The following is a 17,569-nucleotide window of genomic DNA, read 5'->3' on the forward strand; positions in this document are numbered from 1 at the left end:
AGGCTGGGGACCACGACGCACGACACGTGCAATGAAGACACGTACAGCACCCTGCTGCAGCGGTACCAGCGCTCTGAGGAGGAGCTGCGCAGGGTGGCTGAGGAGTGGCTGGAGTGCCAGCAGAGGATCGATGCCTATGTCGACGAGCAGGTGAGTGTGTGCCACCAGGAGATGCTGTGGGCAAGGTGCGGGTGCCAGGGTGACCGGGGACGGGGAGGTGTGGGTGGGGTGACCAGGCACAGGGAGGTAGGTATTGGTCCAGGGAGTCTGGCCACTGACTTTCCAGAGGGAACAGAGATACTGCAGTACCACAGTGGTCTTCACCCAACTGTGCCTGAGAGTGAAAGCAGCTGTTAATCAGGTCACCGTTGTCCTGGCTACACCCACTCTCACCTGCACGGGCTGCCGCCTGGCTCAGTGTCCCATGCAAGAGCCTATGGGGCCCTGGGGAGCTGCTGAGCCTTGTACTTTCAGGAACTATTTCCCAAATGCTCTGCTATCCAGAACACATTCTCAGTCTCTCACCACCTAGAGAGGGAGTGCAGACAGAATGGAGTTGATTGTACTTGACAGGTGGCTCACAGAGACAGAGGAGGGGCAAGAAGCCAGGGCCTCCTCTAGAGTCAGGGCCTACGGGGCAGGTGCGGCTGGTCAGTAAGAGCCTCTTGGGGGGACATGGAGCGGGACCTCCAGAGGGCATCCCTGCCCGCCCGCCTTTCTAAAACTGCAGGAGAGTGGACAGAGGAGGGGAAATTCAAAACCGCCCTTTTCAAGGTAGTAGGGTATAAGGAGTAATAAGGGAGCACGGACGGAGCTCTATTTTGCTTTTGAGACTTTGGGATTTGGATCTGGGGTGTCCACATCCTACCCTACTGCGGACCGCCTGGACTCTCTTTCATGTTACAGGTGGGATGGATATAAATGCAGTTTTGGTTTTAGAAGTTCTTTCTTCATTTCTCTAGTTAAACTGTGACTAAACACATAAATGCCCCAGGACAGCTCTTAGAATAAAGGAAAGACTGCGACTTTGCAAAAATGGAGAAAACCTTTGGGAATGATAATTTTTTAATGTATCTGTCCCAGAAGTTAAATGTCTGTTTAGGAATATAATACATTGTATATCACTGCTCTTCTGATGAAAATGGAGTATATGTAAAAATAACAATATACTTGTTTTCTCTAGGAAGGAAAATACAGTCTTTAAAAAGTAAACGTGAAATTAAACTTATTTCTTTAATAGTACATGTTCTGGAGCAGCTGGGTGACTCAGTTAAGCATTGTAGTTCATGAGTTTGAGCCCCATGTTAGCTTCTGTGCTAATAGCACAGAGCCTGCTTGGGATTCTCTCTTCCTCTCTCTCCGTCCCTCCCTTGCTCTCACTCCCTCTCTCTCTCAAAAATAAACAAACATTAAAAAATAAATAAATAAATAAAAGTACATGTTCTTACAGCTCTAAATGCTTACAGTAAAAAAGCAGGAACGACCTTAAATTAACAACCTAGCTTGGCAACTTAAGGATCCCTAGAACTCAAAGCTAGCAGAAGGAGAGAAACAATAAAGATTAGAGCAGATAAAATACAGAGTAGAAGAAAATCAGTGAAACCAGATGTTTGTTCTTTAAGATCATCAGAGTTGTCAAACCTTTAGTTATATAGTCTAAGAAAAAAAGAGAAGACTCAGATAACTAAAATCAGAAATGAAGTGGGAACGTTACTACCGATTCTACAGAAATGAAAAGGATCGTAAGAGAGTCCTGTGAACAGTTGTACGCCAACAAATCAGATACCTTTACGTGAAATGGATCGATTTCAGGAAACACAAAACCTGCAGAGACTAAATCACGGAGACACAGAAAGTCTGAATAGACCCACACCTGGTATGGAGATGGAATCAGTGATCCAAAATCTCCCAGCAGAGGAAAGCCCAGGACCTGTCGGCTTCACAGTGAATTCTGTCAAATATTTAAAGAAGAAGTAACATCAGTCCTCCCAAAAAACTGAAGAGGAGAGAAATTCCCCAGTCATCCTTTGAGGCCAGCACTACCCTGATAGCAAAGCCAAACAGACTCTTTAAGGAAATTACAGACCAACATCTCTTCTGAACATTGAAGCAAAAATCCTCAACAAAATACAAGCAAACAGAATTCAGTAATGTATTGAAAGACCTTTACACCATGACCAAGTGGGATTTATTCCTGGAATGGAAGGAGGGTAAATATGTGAAAATTGATCAATGTAATATGCCGTATTAACAGAATGGAGGGGGCTAAAAAAACAAAAACAAGGATTGTCTCAATCGCACAAAGATCATCGACAATATTTAACACTCTTTCATGATAAAACACTCAGCAGCCTAGGAACAGAAGGGAACTACCTCCACAGAAGAAAGCCACAGGTGAAAACCCACAGGAACCATCATACTCAGTGGTGAAAGACTGAAAGTATTTCTTCTAAGATGAGGAACAAGGCAGGGATGCCTGCTTTCACCGCTTCTATTCAGCATGGTCCTGGGAGTTCTGTTCAGAGCAATTAGACAAGAAAAATAAAAGGGCATCCAAATTGGGATAGGAGAAGGTAAATTATCTCTGCGGATGATATGATCTTCTGTATAGAAAGTCCTAAAGATTGTAAAAAAAAAAAAAAAAAAAAAAAAGGCTATTAGAACTAATAAATGAGGGGCGCCTGGGTGGCTTAGTCGGTTAAGCGTCCGACTTTCGCTCAGGTCATGATCTCGCGGTTCATGGGTTCGAGCCCCACGTCAGGCTCTGTGCTGACAGCCAGCTCAGAGCCTGGAGCCTGTTTCAGTCTGTTACTCCCTCTCTCTCTGACCCTCCCCTGCTCACGCTGTCTCTCTCTCTCTCTCTCTCTCTCTCTCTCTCAGAAATAAATATTATAAAAAAAAAAAAAGAACTAATAAATGAATTCAGCAAAGCATCAGGAACAAAGTCGGTGCACAAAAAGTTATATTAATGTACATTAACCAATCTGCAAAGGAAGTTGTAAAAAATCCCATTTACCACACTATCAAAATGAGTAAAATACTTTTAAATAAATTTACTCAAGGAGATGGAAGATTTATACAGTGAAAACTATTAAACTTTCTGAAAGAAATTAACAAAGACATAAAAGGAGGCACATGCCATGTTCTTTGGGTAATGTTAAAATGTCCATATTAGCTAAAGTGGTCTACATACTCTGTGCTATCCCTATCTAAATCGCAAAGTTGTTTTTTGTAGAAATAGAAAAATCCATCTTTTGGCACCCAGGTGGCTTAGTCAGTTGAGTGTCTGACTTCAGCTCAGGTCACGATCTTGCTGTTCATGAGTTTGAGCCCCACATCGGGCTCGTTGCTGTCAGTACAGAGCCTGCTTGGGATTCTCTGTCCCCCTTTCTTTCTGCCCCCCTCCCTCACAAAAATAAAACATTAAGAAAAAAGAAAAACCCATCTTAAAATACATTATGCAATCTCAGGAGACCCAGAGTAACGAGAACAATCTTGAAAACGAACAACAAAACTAGAGGACTCACACTTCCTGATTTCAAAACTTAACTATATAAAGCTACAGTAATCAAAACAAGTGTTGTCTGACACGAAGACAGACCTATCGACCAGGACGATCGAGAGCCCAGAGGCAAACCATCATGTATGCGGTCAAGTGATGTGCAGTATGGCTGCCAAGACCACTCGAAGGGAAAAGCACAGTCTTTTCAACAAATGATGCTGGGAAAACTCCACACCCAGACGCAGAAGAATGACACTGGAGCCTTACCTCACACATTATGCAAAAATGAACTCAGGGTAGATCAAGGATGTAAATGGAAGACCAAAACTATGAAGGAAAACAGAACTCCAAGTAAAATACAGCAGACAGAAAAGGATAAATATGGTAACACTCCACTTACATGAGGTCCCTATAATAGATTCTTAGGGACAGAAAGTGTAACTCATGGGGACCAGAGATGGGGAAGGGGGAGCAGGGGAGAACGGGGAGTTATTACTAATGGGGACAGAGTATCAGTTGAGAAGAACGAGACAGTTCTGGGATGGATGGTAGGAATGTTTGTACGATGGTATGAATGTACTTTATACCACTGAACTGTACATTTAAAAATGGGTAAGATGGTAAATTTTGTTATGTGTATTTTACCACAGTAAGAAAACGGGGAAAAAGGTATTTTCCCCTTTCTCCCCTCACAAAGAAAAGCCATACTCCTTACTAAAGCAACCAAAAAATTCTTATTTTCACTCACCTATCAAGAAACCATGATGCCATTAATAAAAATTAGGGAAACGAGTAATTTTTAGCAACATCAGGAAGATACCAGTCTTTTCAGAATCCTTGGATTGGACCAGTCACTTCTAATCAAGTAGCAGTTTAAGAATTATGTAGTAATTTCAAGGTTTCAAAACATCTATAAAATAATTGAGTATTCACAAGTAAGCATGGACGTGGGAGATGGCAGCCAGCTTGAAATCACTTGTTTTTGCTTCCCTTTTAAGACGTATCCTTTATTTGTTGTTTGACACAGACATAAACCTGCACGTACCCAAATGTTTAGAAAAATTAATCACAGAGGATGTGAGGAGAGGGTCAAAAGAGGAGGTTCTATTGACTCTGTACTGAGTTCTGTACTAAAATAAAGAAATTACTACCGTTCCTAATGTCTAGCTCCTTTAAAATCATTTTTTAAATGCACAATAGTAATAGCTACTTGTGAGAAAAAGGTTTTTCCTAAAAACGGCAGACACGTGTAACGTAAAGGGAGGACTGGCACCAATATTGAACCTTCCCATCCAAGAAGATGGTATGTATTTCTCTTTTTAGATTGTTCTTTCGTATTCTGCAGTTTGATTTTACCGTTTGTTTGCTTCCTACCAAGTTTATACCTGGGGACTTCGGTCATCGGGACCACACTGTCACGCTGCTGCCTCCACCCACTGTCCTTACTGACTCTCCGGTAGTTTCTGAGTTGGCTGCTTCAGATTTTCTACGATAAGGGTGTTGTCTTACCCTCCGCGGCCTTTGAACTGGTTTGCTTGGCTTCGGTTAGAGCCCTCAGCCCAGCACAAATGAGCGCTGCTGTGGGCGCTGCGCTCTACTCTGGCTTCCCGTTAGGGCATGTGCTTGCCTTGCTTGCTGGTGATAGTTCTTGGCAAATTAAGGAATGTTCCCTTTTCCAGCTTGTTAAAGTTACGATTTATGTAAAAACCAAATAGATACTGAATTTGATTGTATGAGGTTTTTTTTTTAATGTGTTTTTCTATATGAAGTGAGAGATTAGGCTTCCTAATTATGAGACATGTTTGCATTCCTGGAATTAAAGTCTTACTAGATTATGGTATATTCTCTGTTAACCCATTATTAGATTTAAGTAGCTGATATCTTATTTAGGATTTTGGTGTCTGTATTCTGAGGTATCTCTATCTGTCTTTGAGGTCTTCTCTGTTTTGTATAAAGGTTGTGCTAGTCCCATAGAATGAATTGAGAAACTTTCCATGATTTTTTTAGCAGCATCCAGTTAAATTTTTTTTTCCATAAAGGATTTGAGGGAATCCACCCTAAAATCTGGGGCATGATCTATTTTGTAGGGGGGAGGAGTGAGGATTATAGGTCTCATGCTACCTTTCCAATGTACATCTTGCTTTGTGGTCCGTTCTGGGGTTTTTGCTTCGTGGGTTAGCTCCCCACGTTGTACTCACCTAGGACGTTGTCCACTTGGTTTAGACAAGGGGTTACAGGCTCGGAGGGGAGGCTGTGGGGGAGCCGCCGCCCGGCACACTCTGCATAGAGAGCCCCGTCTGCATCCAAGGGAGCGCCACGCTTCGCCCGGGAGGGCAGCGAAGGGCAGGCGCCTAGAGCCGCGGCGCTGTATGGAGACGTCTGGCTGTTGGGTGCGATCGCAAGAGCTTTCTGACGTTGACGTGGCTTTTTAAAAAGCACCGTGCAGGTGCGAACAGCCTGGGGGCCGCCCGCTCACCGCTTTCCTTTGGGTGTGAACGTCTGCCTCGCACAGTCACTTCCCCTGCGGTTTAAAAGAAGCCCCCCCCCAGCCTGTGTCTGTCCTTTCTCAGGCCCACTTCTTCTATGGGCCTTTTTCTTGCCGTGGTCAGCCTGGGAGGGAGTTTGGAGAACCGGTGTTTTGGGGTTTATTGATCACATTTGCTTCTTTATTTTCCTGATAATTTCAGCCTTTACCTTTAATTTCTTCCTGCCTTACTGGTTTGTTTCAGATTTTCGTTTTGTTCCCTCAGAAATGCATCTGAGGGGCGCCTGGGTGGCTTAGTCGGTTAAGCGTCTGACTTTCGCTTAGGTCATGATCTCACAGTTCGTGGGTTCGAGCCCCGCGTCGGGCTCTGTGCTGACTGCCAGCTCAGAGCCTGGAGCCTGTTTCAGTCTGTGACTCCCTCTCTCTCTGGCCCTCCCCTGCTCACGCTGTCTCTCTCTCTCTCTCCTAGAAATAAAAAATATTAAAAAAAAAAATGCATCTGACGCTGTACGTTTTCTTGTACATGTTGGGCACGTCTTACACAGTCAGCTCTGTGGGACTTGTGTTGTCGGTATTTCTGTGCGCTGTACTTTCAACTTTGATTTCTTTTATCATTTAAATGATTAAAAATGTTTTTTTCAAGAAGATGAATTTATTTTTTTTAAAGTACCCTTGTTTTGTTTTAGAGGGTTTATTGGTAGTATTTTCTTGCCTGTGGGATTAAATATGTCCCACCTTCTCCTTTTATGTGTTCTGATAATTTGGAAGATACATATCCCATATCTGTCTTTTTAGTGGCAATTCTTAAGTTTTTAATAGTTGAATACATTTAGATAAACATCAGGACCTAATTGTTTCATAGCCTCCCCCAGCCACTAAAACTGTACCTTTGAGCCCATTCTTGATTCCCTGTCCCCCTCAGTTTGGCTTCTTTTCTAATTGTGGTAAAATACACATAACATAAAATCTACAGTTTTAACCATTGTGAAGTGTCCGGATCAGTGGCAGTAAGTACATTCCCACTGTCGTGAGCGTCCCCAGCCTCTGCCTACAGAACATCTTCACCTTCCCTGACAGACACCGGGTCCCCATTGCACAACAGCCCCCCCCCCAACCCCCGGTGCCCCTGTCTACCTTCTGCTTCTGTGGATCGGACTCCTCCAGGGGCTTCATGGGAGTGTGGCCGTACCGAGTTCGCCCCCTTTGTGAGAGGCACGACCCTCAGTGTCCTGTCCGCGGGCTCGTCACAGGCAGGGTGGGTCGTCTTCACTTTTGGATGTCTGGTTCAGGCAGGGCACATAACAACAGGCTTTCAGTGAAGGATGAATGTTCACTTACTGCAGTGACAGATCCAGCTCTGACATCTTAATTTCTTTTTTTAATGTGAGCGCCTCTGTGTTTCCCACGTGAGAAGAGCACGTGAAAGAGGTGGAGCCTCTGCAGGTGGTTCTCACGTGCACCCGATCTAAGCTCTCCCCTCGCAGACGCCTGGGTGACTCTTGCTCGTACTGAGGCTCTGTTGTCTGCGTCTCCTTATTAGATGACCATGAAAACCAAGCAGCGCATGCTGACAGAGGACTGGGAGCTTTTCAAACAGAGGCGATTCATTGAGGAGCAGGTAAGGCCGCGGGGAGGCTGCCGGCCGGCGCAGGAGCACGGCTCAGGGGAAACACCACCATTTCAAGGCCATACTGCCCTGTCTGCCCCTAAGGTTGTGTTGTCAATCCCAGATAAGCTAATTTTCCTCTGTCTCTCTGCATCCTCTGTATTCCTCAAGGAAAATTTTCCCATTTACCAAGTGACCCGCTCCAGCCCTGCGCTCTCTAGGCAGCTGCTGAGGTCACAGAGCGGGACTGGGCCCTCCCCCTGAGGCCCAGTTTACAGCCTCCCACACGCCCGGCCATACCTCCAGGGTGGCTGCTGACAACGCCACTCGCTCCCTCCCCACAGGCTCTCCCCTGCCCGTCTGCACCCTCTGAGGCTGGCCAGCGGCCTTGTCACGATGGCCTCAGGGCACTCAGCTTTGGAAGTTTGCTCCTCTGATTTTCGTCCACTTGCTGGCATCTCCTGCTTTTCTCCAGCCAGCTCTGCTCCCTCAGCCCTCCTCAGACATTGGTGCCCCCTGGCCTCACCCCTGTGGTCTCCTCTGGGCACCACACTCAGCTTGCTCTCCTGTCCCCGGGGACCCCACCCTTCCTGTATGGCTTCTGTCCTATCAAGTGGCCCTTCCGGCATCACCCTTCCCATTGCCAGAGCCCGTCCCCAGGCTTCTCTGAGATCCAGATGCTTGCCTAGTGGACTGGAAGTTCAAGTACCTCTTTCCAGGTAGCTCGTAGCCCCACCCCCTTCTCGTGCTGTCGTTGTCCCCTCAGTGGGCGTCCCCCCCCCCCCCCCCCCCCCCCCCCCCCCCCCCCCCGGCCTTGCTGCCATCACGTGTCACAAATGCCGCTCTGGTGTGCAGCTCTGTGTGTGCAGGCCCATGTGCCTCCAGGCCACGCCGTTGGGCACGGTGCCCTCCTCCCAGTCCTCCAAGACCCCTCCCTGCTCAGCTCGGGTTCAGCAGGCCTTCCGCAGGCGTTCATTGGATGTGCAGCTCAGTGCTCTGCCTCTAACCTGGAGCTCGTTTTGTCTCTGACAGAATTAAGAGCACCGTCTCCCTGCCCCACTGCAGGCCTAGCACCCTGCTCCGCTCTTCTCTGTTTCCGTGGCATCCTGCACAGCTCTGTGCGGGAGCACCTCCCACCGCATGGTTTCCTCTTTCAGGGCCTGAGCGCCTTGGGAGCCACAATTTAGCTCTGAACTCCTGGTCCCTAACGAGTACACAGCCGATTGGGGTCAGGGCTGGTGTCTGCCGACGAGGCACCGGCCAGGGGTTCCTGCTCTCTGGCCTTCGTGCCACTTGAGCCAGTGGCTGCTGCGTATTTCAGGTCTGCCCCCCACCTCCCGCCCCTCGGTGGCCCTTTCCTGCTCTCGGAGCCTGTGGCGCCCGGCTTGTAGATGAGCGTGGTACATATTACCACGATTACTGAAAACCGGAACCACCTGATTGGGGGATATGTTTGCAAAGCTAACCTTTCATTTGATGATTCCCTCCAGCTAACCAATAAGAAGGCAGTCGCCGGCGAGAACAACTTCACAGACGCCATGAGGCACATGTTGTCCTCCCGGCTGAGCATGCCCGACTGCCCCAACTGCAACTACAGGAGAAGGTGAGCCTGCGCCTCACGGGGGCACCGCGGGCCTGTGGGAGCCACGGCCGCAGCAGAGGCGCCGACCCGGCAGCCTCTCCCCTGGTTCTCTGCGTAACCGTCCTTCCTTCCCACCCAGATGTGCTTGTGATGACTGCAGCCTCTCACACATCCTCACTTGTGGTGTCATGGACCCCCCCGTCGCTGGCGACATCCACAGTCACCAGCTGCCCCTCCAAGTGGATTCCGCCCCCGACTATCTCTCTGAGCTGCGCCCACCCAGCGTGTCCTCAGCCAGCTCAGGGTCAGGCTCCAGCTCTCCTGTTACAATTCAGCAACATCCCAGACTCCTCCTCACAGACAGTGGCTCGGCACCAACTTTGTAAGTTGTCACTTTGTAATGAGATTTCAGAAATTTACTTAACCCAGTAATGAGAAATATGGACAGTAATGTCTACAGAAGTATGGATATCATTATAGTGCTTTTCCAGAAAAAGGATCCTTCATTTTTTTAAGCAACTTTTAAAATACGAAGTCTGTAAACCTAAACTTTGACAGTATTTCATTGCCTGAAAAAAGTATATATGGTAAATCAATAAATGCCGGTAAAGAAAAACCATGTTGGAATGCAGGGAAGTATTTCTTCAGTTCTTCCTCCACGTTTCCTCATTCTGTTTGAGGGTGATCAGCCCGAAGTTCATTCCGCCTCATTGTCCGTTCAGCATTCATGCTTATCCCATGTCTTGCTAAAACCCAGATGATCACTGTAGCAAGCAATTGAAAAGTTCTGTTTTCTGTGTTCCCACTTTATCTAGAAATACATTTTGTATGAGCGAGGTGGCTCTGCAGCTGTCACCAATTCACACTGTAGGTGATTGGTCCCACGTTTGTTCAGAGTTGTGACCCTGTCATTTGTTGAGGCTTTCCACCCTGACTTCTGGACGGGTTGCACGTGGATGTGTGTTTTTATTTTATTTAGGTAAATTTAGGTTTGTGTTTTGCTTATCGCAGAGCATAAGGGTGTCGGGAGCCCTGTGGAGGTGACAGACATCAGCACGAGTCCCCAGTAGGAGGGATTGTCGCCCCGACCGCGGGCTCTTCAGCGTTTCTCAGATATCTCACCGCCTCCATCTGGATTTCTCACGATGACTCTGAGGCTTTCCTTTGGAGTCTTCCAGTCCTCAATATGGATCTGGTCTCAAACACAAAATAATTCTAAAGGGATTGGTCTGAACACCATGACTCTGGTGAACTCGAGCTGCTGTCTAGTCCTGGACACCCTGCTCTCTCTGGGAGCCTGTGAAGGACGGTCGCGGGTTTCCCAGCTAGCTGTTTACCAGCCTCTTAAAAAGCATACCGACATTAAACATATACAGCCTCGTAAAAACGTGGTGGAAGAGCTCATCCCTGTTCACGTGTCACAGCCGCCAGTGTCAGGTGTAAGCTCTGTGCCTTGTTGTGTGGTGGAGGAAGTAGGCTGTGGGCACCTTTCTCCTTGGGCTGGGACTGCCCGTGGCCGCTTGGGGCCTCTGGTCCCTCAGCAGCCGGGGGCTGATGTCTACCAAATATGAACTGCTGTGACCTGAAGACCTCTAGCATTGCCTTTGGTACGTGTTGTCTCTTTAGTGGTGTCATTAAGCGAAGACATTTAAATAGAGTCGTACAGCTTTAGTCTCTGTACAGCAGCGCCCCCCAGTTTTGGTGGGCTCTAGGCCGACGCAGCTGTCTTCGTTACGTTGAGCAGACGATCACTTCGTCTCTGAACCTCGGTTTCCTCATCTGTGGGTTGTGGTGGTGATAACATCTCAGAAGCAGGTGTGCGTGTTGACCAAGGCAAAACGTTCTGTCACCTCACCTCAGGTTCCACAGGCCCTCAGCAAGCTGTGCGGCCTCACCCAGTGGGTGCTGTGTGCCTCACTTGGTGAGCTCTAGACTATAGCTTGCTGGAGTACGGTGACTCTTTCTAAAAATGGAAAAAACTTCTGAGTTCAGCAATTCTGGATGCTCTTCTAAAGCTAAAAGATCGCTAGTTCTTAGGACTTTTCATTCTGGAGGTTATTGTATGCTGAGGCAGAAGATGGACTCAGGAGGCCTGTTTATATAGACTGTGGGGTGACCATGTGTGGTCATGTCACACCTTGAACAGTTTGCACTGAGGTGGGAGCTCTGTGCCCACTCTTTCCCTGCACCAGAAAAGCATATGTTTGAAGTGGCCTTCGTTGACTACAGCCTTGAAATTTGCTTACAATTTTTAGTAAATATTTCATTTGCCCGTTGTTTAGATGTCTTGCTAAAGCTGATATTTACTTAAGATCATGACTGACTTGTCCAGAGCTGGCCTTATAGTAAAAAACTTCAGTATTTTGTCAGCTAAGTGCCTTAAAGTTTTGTTCAACTGGCTACATCTGAAATTTCGGTGGTTCTTTGTACTTTAATTTTAGTAAAAAGTTGTGTCTGCTTGGAAATGGCAGAGAACAGCTATACACCAAGGCACTTCAAGTTGAGTGGAAATGCAGTGATTAATCTGATTACATTTTATGATTTTTCCAACATTTTTTCCTTTTGGAGTTTTGTTTTCCGTTCTTCTAAATGGTACAAATGGTAATTGAAGTTCAGGCATTTTTCTCCTTGTGTTCAGGTTACTGAGAGTAAGAAGTATGCGTGGCGCTCAGTGTAACTTTTGTGAATGAGAACAGTGTCCATAAAGGAGACATCTGTGCTTAGGTGGTTCACTCAGTGTCTCCTGGGGTGAACAGTCTCGTGGTGACCCTCTCTGCCTGTCTCAGTTGTAGTGATGATGAAGACGTTGCACCACTGTCAGCTAAGTTTGCTGATATTTATCCATTGAGTAACTACGACGATACCGAGGTGGTGGCCAACATGAATGGAATCCACAACGAATTGAATGGTGGCGGGGAAAACATGGCTCTGAAAGATGAGGTATGGGCACAACTTCTTCATAGTGACAATAAATGGCATAAAATGGTCTGGCATCTTATTTTTTTATATTCTTCCATTTTGAAAAGTATCAATTATAAAGGTTGTTTTTAAAGTCCCCTCAGGTAAGCAGTACCAGTAGTAGCTCTTCAGAGGCTGATGATGAAGAGGCGGATGGCGAGAGCAGTGGGGAGCCGCCAGGAGCCCCAAAGCAAGACGTAGCTCTCGGAAACGGGAGCCCCAGGAAAGAGGAAAGTAAAGTGGACAGTCCACCCCCATCTTACCCAACTCAGCAGGTATGATTTTATCTTTCTGAACTTTGTGTTTTGCCGAGGGTGTCTTTCTCTGTGTGTATTTTCTCTAAATGTGAGCATTACTGAATACAGAATAGCGTAATTTTGAATAACTTCTGAAGATGAGCACTGGAGAGGATTGGGGCATGCTCATAAAATAAACAAACATGACTTCTGACCCCCATTTTAATCTTGTTCCTCTTGCTTGAGTCTAATCAACAGTCTTGATTTTACAGCTCCCCAGAGTAGCTTTAGGTATTTAGGTATCATAGAGGGTTTTTGTTTTTTTTTTTTGTAAAGAAGCAAAGGAAGAGTTTTTGTTTTTGTTTTTTCATGTTTATTGTTGAGAGAGAGCGCGTGCACATGTGTGCCCGTGCATGAGAGGGTGGGGAGGCAAAGGACTGAAGCAGGCTCAGCATTGACAGCAGAGAGCCTGACAGCGGGGCTCGAGCTCACAAACCCATGAACCGTGAGATCATGACCTGCACCAGAGTCGGACACATAACTGACTGAGCCACCCAGGGAGAGTTTTTTAATAAATAAAATAGCGGAATGTTAAAATTTCAGAAATGGTTGATTTTGTAAGGGAGGGTTTTCCCAGGGGATATCTGTTTTCCTGTTAACTGAAGGTGAGAGTACCTCGAGACCGCTGTCTTAAAGACTCAGAGTTTATAAATAGATGCTTACATAGTTTTTAAATGAAAGGAAGAACAGATGAAGGCCAAGGTGCTTGGCTAATCAACTTATTTAATAGGCAGTGTAGATCCACGATTCAGGCAAGGAAGGTGATGTGATGAAAAGGTGTTACATTGAGAAGTCTTGTCCCCTTGACCTTCACCATCTGCCCTGGCCAGCACCTACCCACCCCCAGTTCTAGTCCCAGTAGGTAACTGTCTTACTCATTGTTGTGTGTCTTTCCAGTGTTTTTTTATGCAGATGCTAATATTTATTCTTTCCCTTCCAAATGAAAAGACTTACACTAATACACACTCCGTTCCCTTGCTTTTTCTCTCCTGTATATCCTGACCAGCTCTCCCCGTACAGAGTGCACTGCTTCCTTCTCTGCTGCTGCCCTCTGTGTTCCAGAAGCTGGGATGTACCATGGTTTCGTTTTTTTTTTTTTGGTCTCCTAGTAGGACCTGTGGGCACCTGTGTTTGCTTTCCTGTTTTCCCCCTACATACTGTCCAGGGAGTGGTCTTATGCATCTTTCACACATAAGTAGGTCTGTCCCCAGGGCTGGTCACCAGCGGTGGTGGTTCTGGGTCAGAGTGTGATGGCCTCCCCTGCCCCCAGAAGAGGGTGCTGTCACAGTTCTGGGGTGCTGCCAGTCTGATAAGAATTGGTAATCCCTTCATTTCACTGTTTTTGGGTAAAGCTGGGCATTTTTTTATATATTGATGGGCCATTTGTTTCCTCTTCCATCTTACTGAGTTATAGGAATTAGAAGTTCTTTTTGTCTTGTACCTCCTTTATAATTATGCAATTTGCAAAATTTTTCTCTTGGTCTGTGGCATGTCTGTTAGTTTTTTATGGTATTTTTTGAAAAGCAAAGGTTTTTATTTTTGATTAATTCTAATTCACCAATCTTTTTATTTCTTTTAAATGAATCATGCTTTTGATCTCCTGTCCAAGAAAACTTTGCCTAATTCAAAACTCTGTTTTCTTTTAGAAGATTTGTAATTTTAGCTCTTACTCAGATCTGGTTCATTTGACTCAGTTTTTACTTACGGTGTGAGGGTAGGGTCTGAATTCATGTTTTTGCACATGTGGGTATCCACATGGTCCCAGTGACACTTGTTGAAAAGACCATCTCCTTTCCCGTTGAATTGCCTTGGCCATTTGCTGAAAATCGTTTGACTATAAATACAAGTATTTATTGTCTGCACTTTGTATTCTGTGTTTATTTGACCTCTGGGTACTTTCCCCTAGCGTATTTGGCCTATTGCTTTATAGTAAGCTTGGAAATCAGTTAGGATCTCCCCTCCAGCATGGTGAGCCTTATTGAAAACTGTTTAGGCTGTTCAAAATCCTTTGTTTCCATGTGAGTTTTAGAATCAGCTTGTTCTACAAAAAAGCCTGCCTGGATTTTGATAGAGACTGAGTTGAATTCTTGAATATTTGGTAGAATTCACCAGCAGAAGCCTCTGGGCCTAGTCTTGTATTTGTGGAATGATATAGATCAATTTGGGGAAAATACAGTCCTAACAAAATTGAAATCTGTCAGTCTGTAAATGTGCTATATCTTTCCATTTGTTTAAATCATGATTAATTTCTTTTAGCAGTTAAAATTTCTAGTCAGTAGGTTGTGAACTTCCTAAATTTATTATTAAGTATTAGATGTTTTTGATTCTGTAGTAAATGGTATTTTATAATTTCAGTTTTCAATTGATTGTTGGCAGTATATAGAAATTCAGTTGATTGTTTATCTTGTATTCTGCAGCTTAAACTCGTTTATTCTTTTGTTGTTGTTTTTTCCTTTTTTTTTTTTGTAGATTCCTTTGGATTTTCTACATGCAAGATTATGTTGTTTGTGAATAAAGACAGTTTTACTTTTTCCTCCTCAATCTGGATGCTTTTAATGTCTTACTCTCGCCTTCCCGAGCTAGCTAGTGCCTGCAGCCCGCCTGTGCAGGGGAGCACTGCAGTCCTGTGTGCGTCTTTGCCTTGGTCCCAGGCCTGGAGGGAAGTACTCAGTCTGTGACTAGCGAGATGCTGCCTCCACGGTGTCCAGGGTGACCTTACCAAGTGGGAGACGTGAATCCTGTCAACTCCTAGTTTCCTGAGAATTTTATCATGAACATGTATTGGGTTTTCCAGATGCCTTTTCTGCATCTATTGAGATGGTCCTGTGGTTTTCATCCTTCGTTCTGTTACTGTGGTGTATTGCCTCAAGTGATTCTCGGATATTAAACCAACCTTGCATTCCTGGGATAAATCCCACTTGGTGTGATGTGTAATTTTTTGTTTGTTTTTTGCTGTATTGGTTTGCTAATGTTTTACATCCATGTTAATGGAAAATAATTGTTCTACAGTCATCTCTCCTTGTGATGTCTTTGTCTGGCTTTGCTAATACTAGCCTCAACGAATGATTTGGGAAGGGTTTATTCTGCCTACATTTTCTGAAGAAATTTGTCTAAAATTCAGGTTTCTTAAATATTTGATAGAATTTACCAGTAGAAATCTCATGGGCCTGGTCTTTTTTTGTGGGAAGACTTAAAATTACTAATTCAAATTTTGTTTATTATAGGTTTACTCAGATTTTCTATTTCCTCTTGAGTTAATTTTAAAAATTTGTGTCTTTTTAGGAATTCATCCATTTCATCTAATTTGATGGCATAAGGTTGTTTCTTATATTTGCTTATAAATTCTTTTAATCCTGCAGGGTCTGGAATGATGTTAATTCTTGGTTTTGGTAATTTTGTTTCCGTTTTTTTTTTGTTTGTTTGTTTTTTGTTTTTAAACCCCTCAGTCTGGCCAGAGGTTTATCAGTTTTTGTAAATAGCCAATTTTAGGTTTTGTTAATTTCTCGGGTTTTTTTGTCTTGTCTTTATTTCATTGACCTGTATTCTTTTTTTTTTTTTTTTTTTTAATATTTTTATTTATTTCTAGGAGAGAGAGAGACAGCATGAGCAGGGGTGGGTCAGAGAGAGAGGGAGACACAGACTCTNCTAGGAGAGAGAGAGACAGCATGAGCAGGGGTGGGTCAGAGAGAGAGGGAGACACAGACTCTGAAATAGGCTCCAGGCTCTGAGCTGGCAATCAGCACAGAGCCCGACGCGGGGCTCGAACCCACGAACCGCGAGATCAAGACCCAAGTGAACGTCGGACGCTTAACCACGCCATCCAGGCGCCCCCATTGATCTGTGTTCTGATCTTCATTATTCTTGTCTATGTAGTCTTCGGGTTTGGTTTATTCTTACCTTTCTAACTTGTGGAATCTAAGCTTCGATTGCTGATTTTAGAACTTCCAAATTTATTGAGACCTGTTTTATGGCCTAACATGTGGACTCTCCTAGATGATGCTCCATGTACACTTGAAAATAACTTGCGTTCCACTCTTGTGAAGTGGAGTGTCCTGTGAATGAAAGTTTGGTCACATTGAGAGCATTATTCATCTTCTGTAGCCTCACTGATTTTCTGTCTGATTCTAAAAACTACTGACAGACCGACTGAAGTCTTCAAGTATAACTGCGGATTGTCTGTTCCCTTTGCACATCTGCCAGATTTTGATTCATGTATTTGGGACAGTGTTGTGGAAGGTGCATGCATGTATTATTGTTACTTCTTCGTTGTTAATTGACTCTTTTGTCATTATGAGATGGTTGTTTGCTGGCATTTCTTCTCTTAAAGACCATTTTATCTGACATCAAGGGTTGCTCCAGCTGTCTTATGGTTGCTGTGTGTGCACGTTATATATTTTGTCATCCTTTGAATTTCAGCCTCTTTGTGTCTTTGAATGTAAGATTTGTCCTTGAATCTTGTAGTTGGGTCTTGTATTTGTGTCTTGTCCATTGGTCTCTGCCTTCGGTCTGGAGTGTTTCGTTTGTGGTTAGTGTCGTGGTTGGTGCCATGAACAGCTGCCACTGTGCTGTTTCCATAGGTCTTGTGTGTTTTGTGCCTCTGCTCCTCTTTTACTACCTTCTTGTATTAAACAAAAATTTTAGTGTTCCATTTTAATTCTGCTGCTGATTCTTTGGTATTTCTTAGTTTATGTTTAAGGGCTTCTGGCAACAAGAAGAGCCCCAGGCAGGAAGGCCAGGCTCCCGCCTCACTGACCTGACGTTCTAGCCGAGTGGCATGAGTAAATGCTTCTCAATTTGCTTTTCTCCTTTGGTTGATTTTCAGATCCTCAGATGGTTGCTTTGACAGTTGCATTCAGTTTTACCCTGTTCTGAGGGAGAGGAGCTACCGACTGCTTCACTCCCCTTAGCAGAGTCCTGTCTCTGTGTGCTTCACAGAATCTCCGTGTAACCGCTCCTGAGTGCCATGAGCCCCGTGGAGCCCAGTTCCAGGGCTCTGTCATCCTCTGCCCCAGCTACCCTCTGCACTCTGTCATCCGTGCCAGTCCCCTTGTCCCTACGCAGACAGGCACGGGAGCACATTGGTGCGGTGCCACCTCGGCAGACACCGGGCTGGGGAGTGAGGTGTGCCTCTCTCCTTCTC

General features: G+C 45.2%; 1 protein-coding gene across 8 annotated transcripts in view; it reads left to right on the top strand.

Annotated features, from left to right (window-relative positions):
• Positions 1-17,569, top strand: part of FAM193A (family with sequence similarity 193 member A) — a 164,376-nt gene that overhangs the window by 112,925 nt on the left and 33,882 nt on the right. For all 8 annotated transcript variants that reach the window (XM_039232071.1, XM_039232072.1, XM_039232074.1 and 5 more), the window contains 6 exons: positions 3-150; positions 7,528-7,605; positions 9,084-9,196; positions 9,315-9,557; positions 11,962-12,115; positions 12,229-12,408. In XM_039232071.1, coding sequence (XP_039088002.1) covers positions 3-150; positions 7,528-7,605; positions 9,084-9,196; positions 9,315-9,557; positions 11,962-12,115; positions 12,229-12,408 — 916 coding nt within the window. The remainder of the gene's footprint in view (positions 1-2; positions 151-7,527; positions 7,606-9,083; positions 9,197-9,314; positions 9,558-11,961; positions 12,116-12,228; positions 12,409-17,569) is intronic.

The sequence above is a fragment of the Hyaena hyaena genome, unplaced genomic scaffold, assembly GCF_003009895.1.
Source record: "Hyaena hyaena isolate Hyena2069 unplaced genomic scaffold, ASM300989v1 scaffold_63, whole genome shotgun sequence".
In the NCBI taxonomy this organism is placed as follows: domain Eukaryota; kingdom Metazoa; phylum Chordata; class Mammalia; order Carnivora; family Hyaenidae; genus Hyaena; species Hyaena hyaena.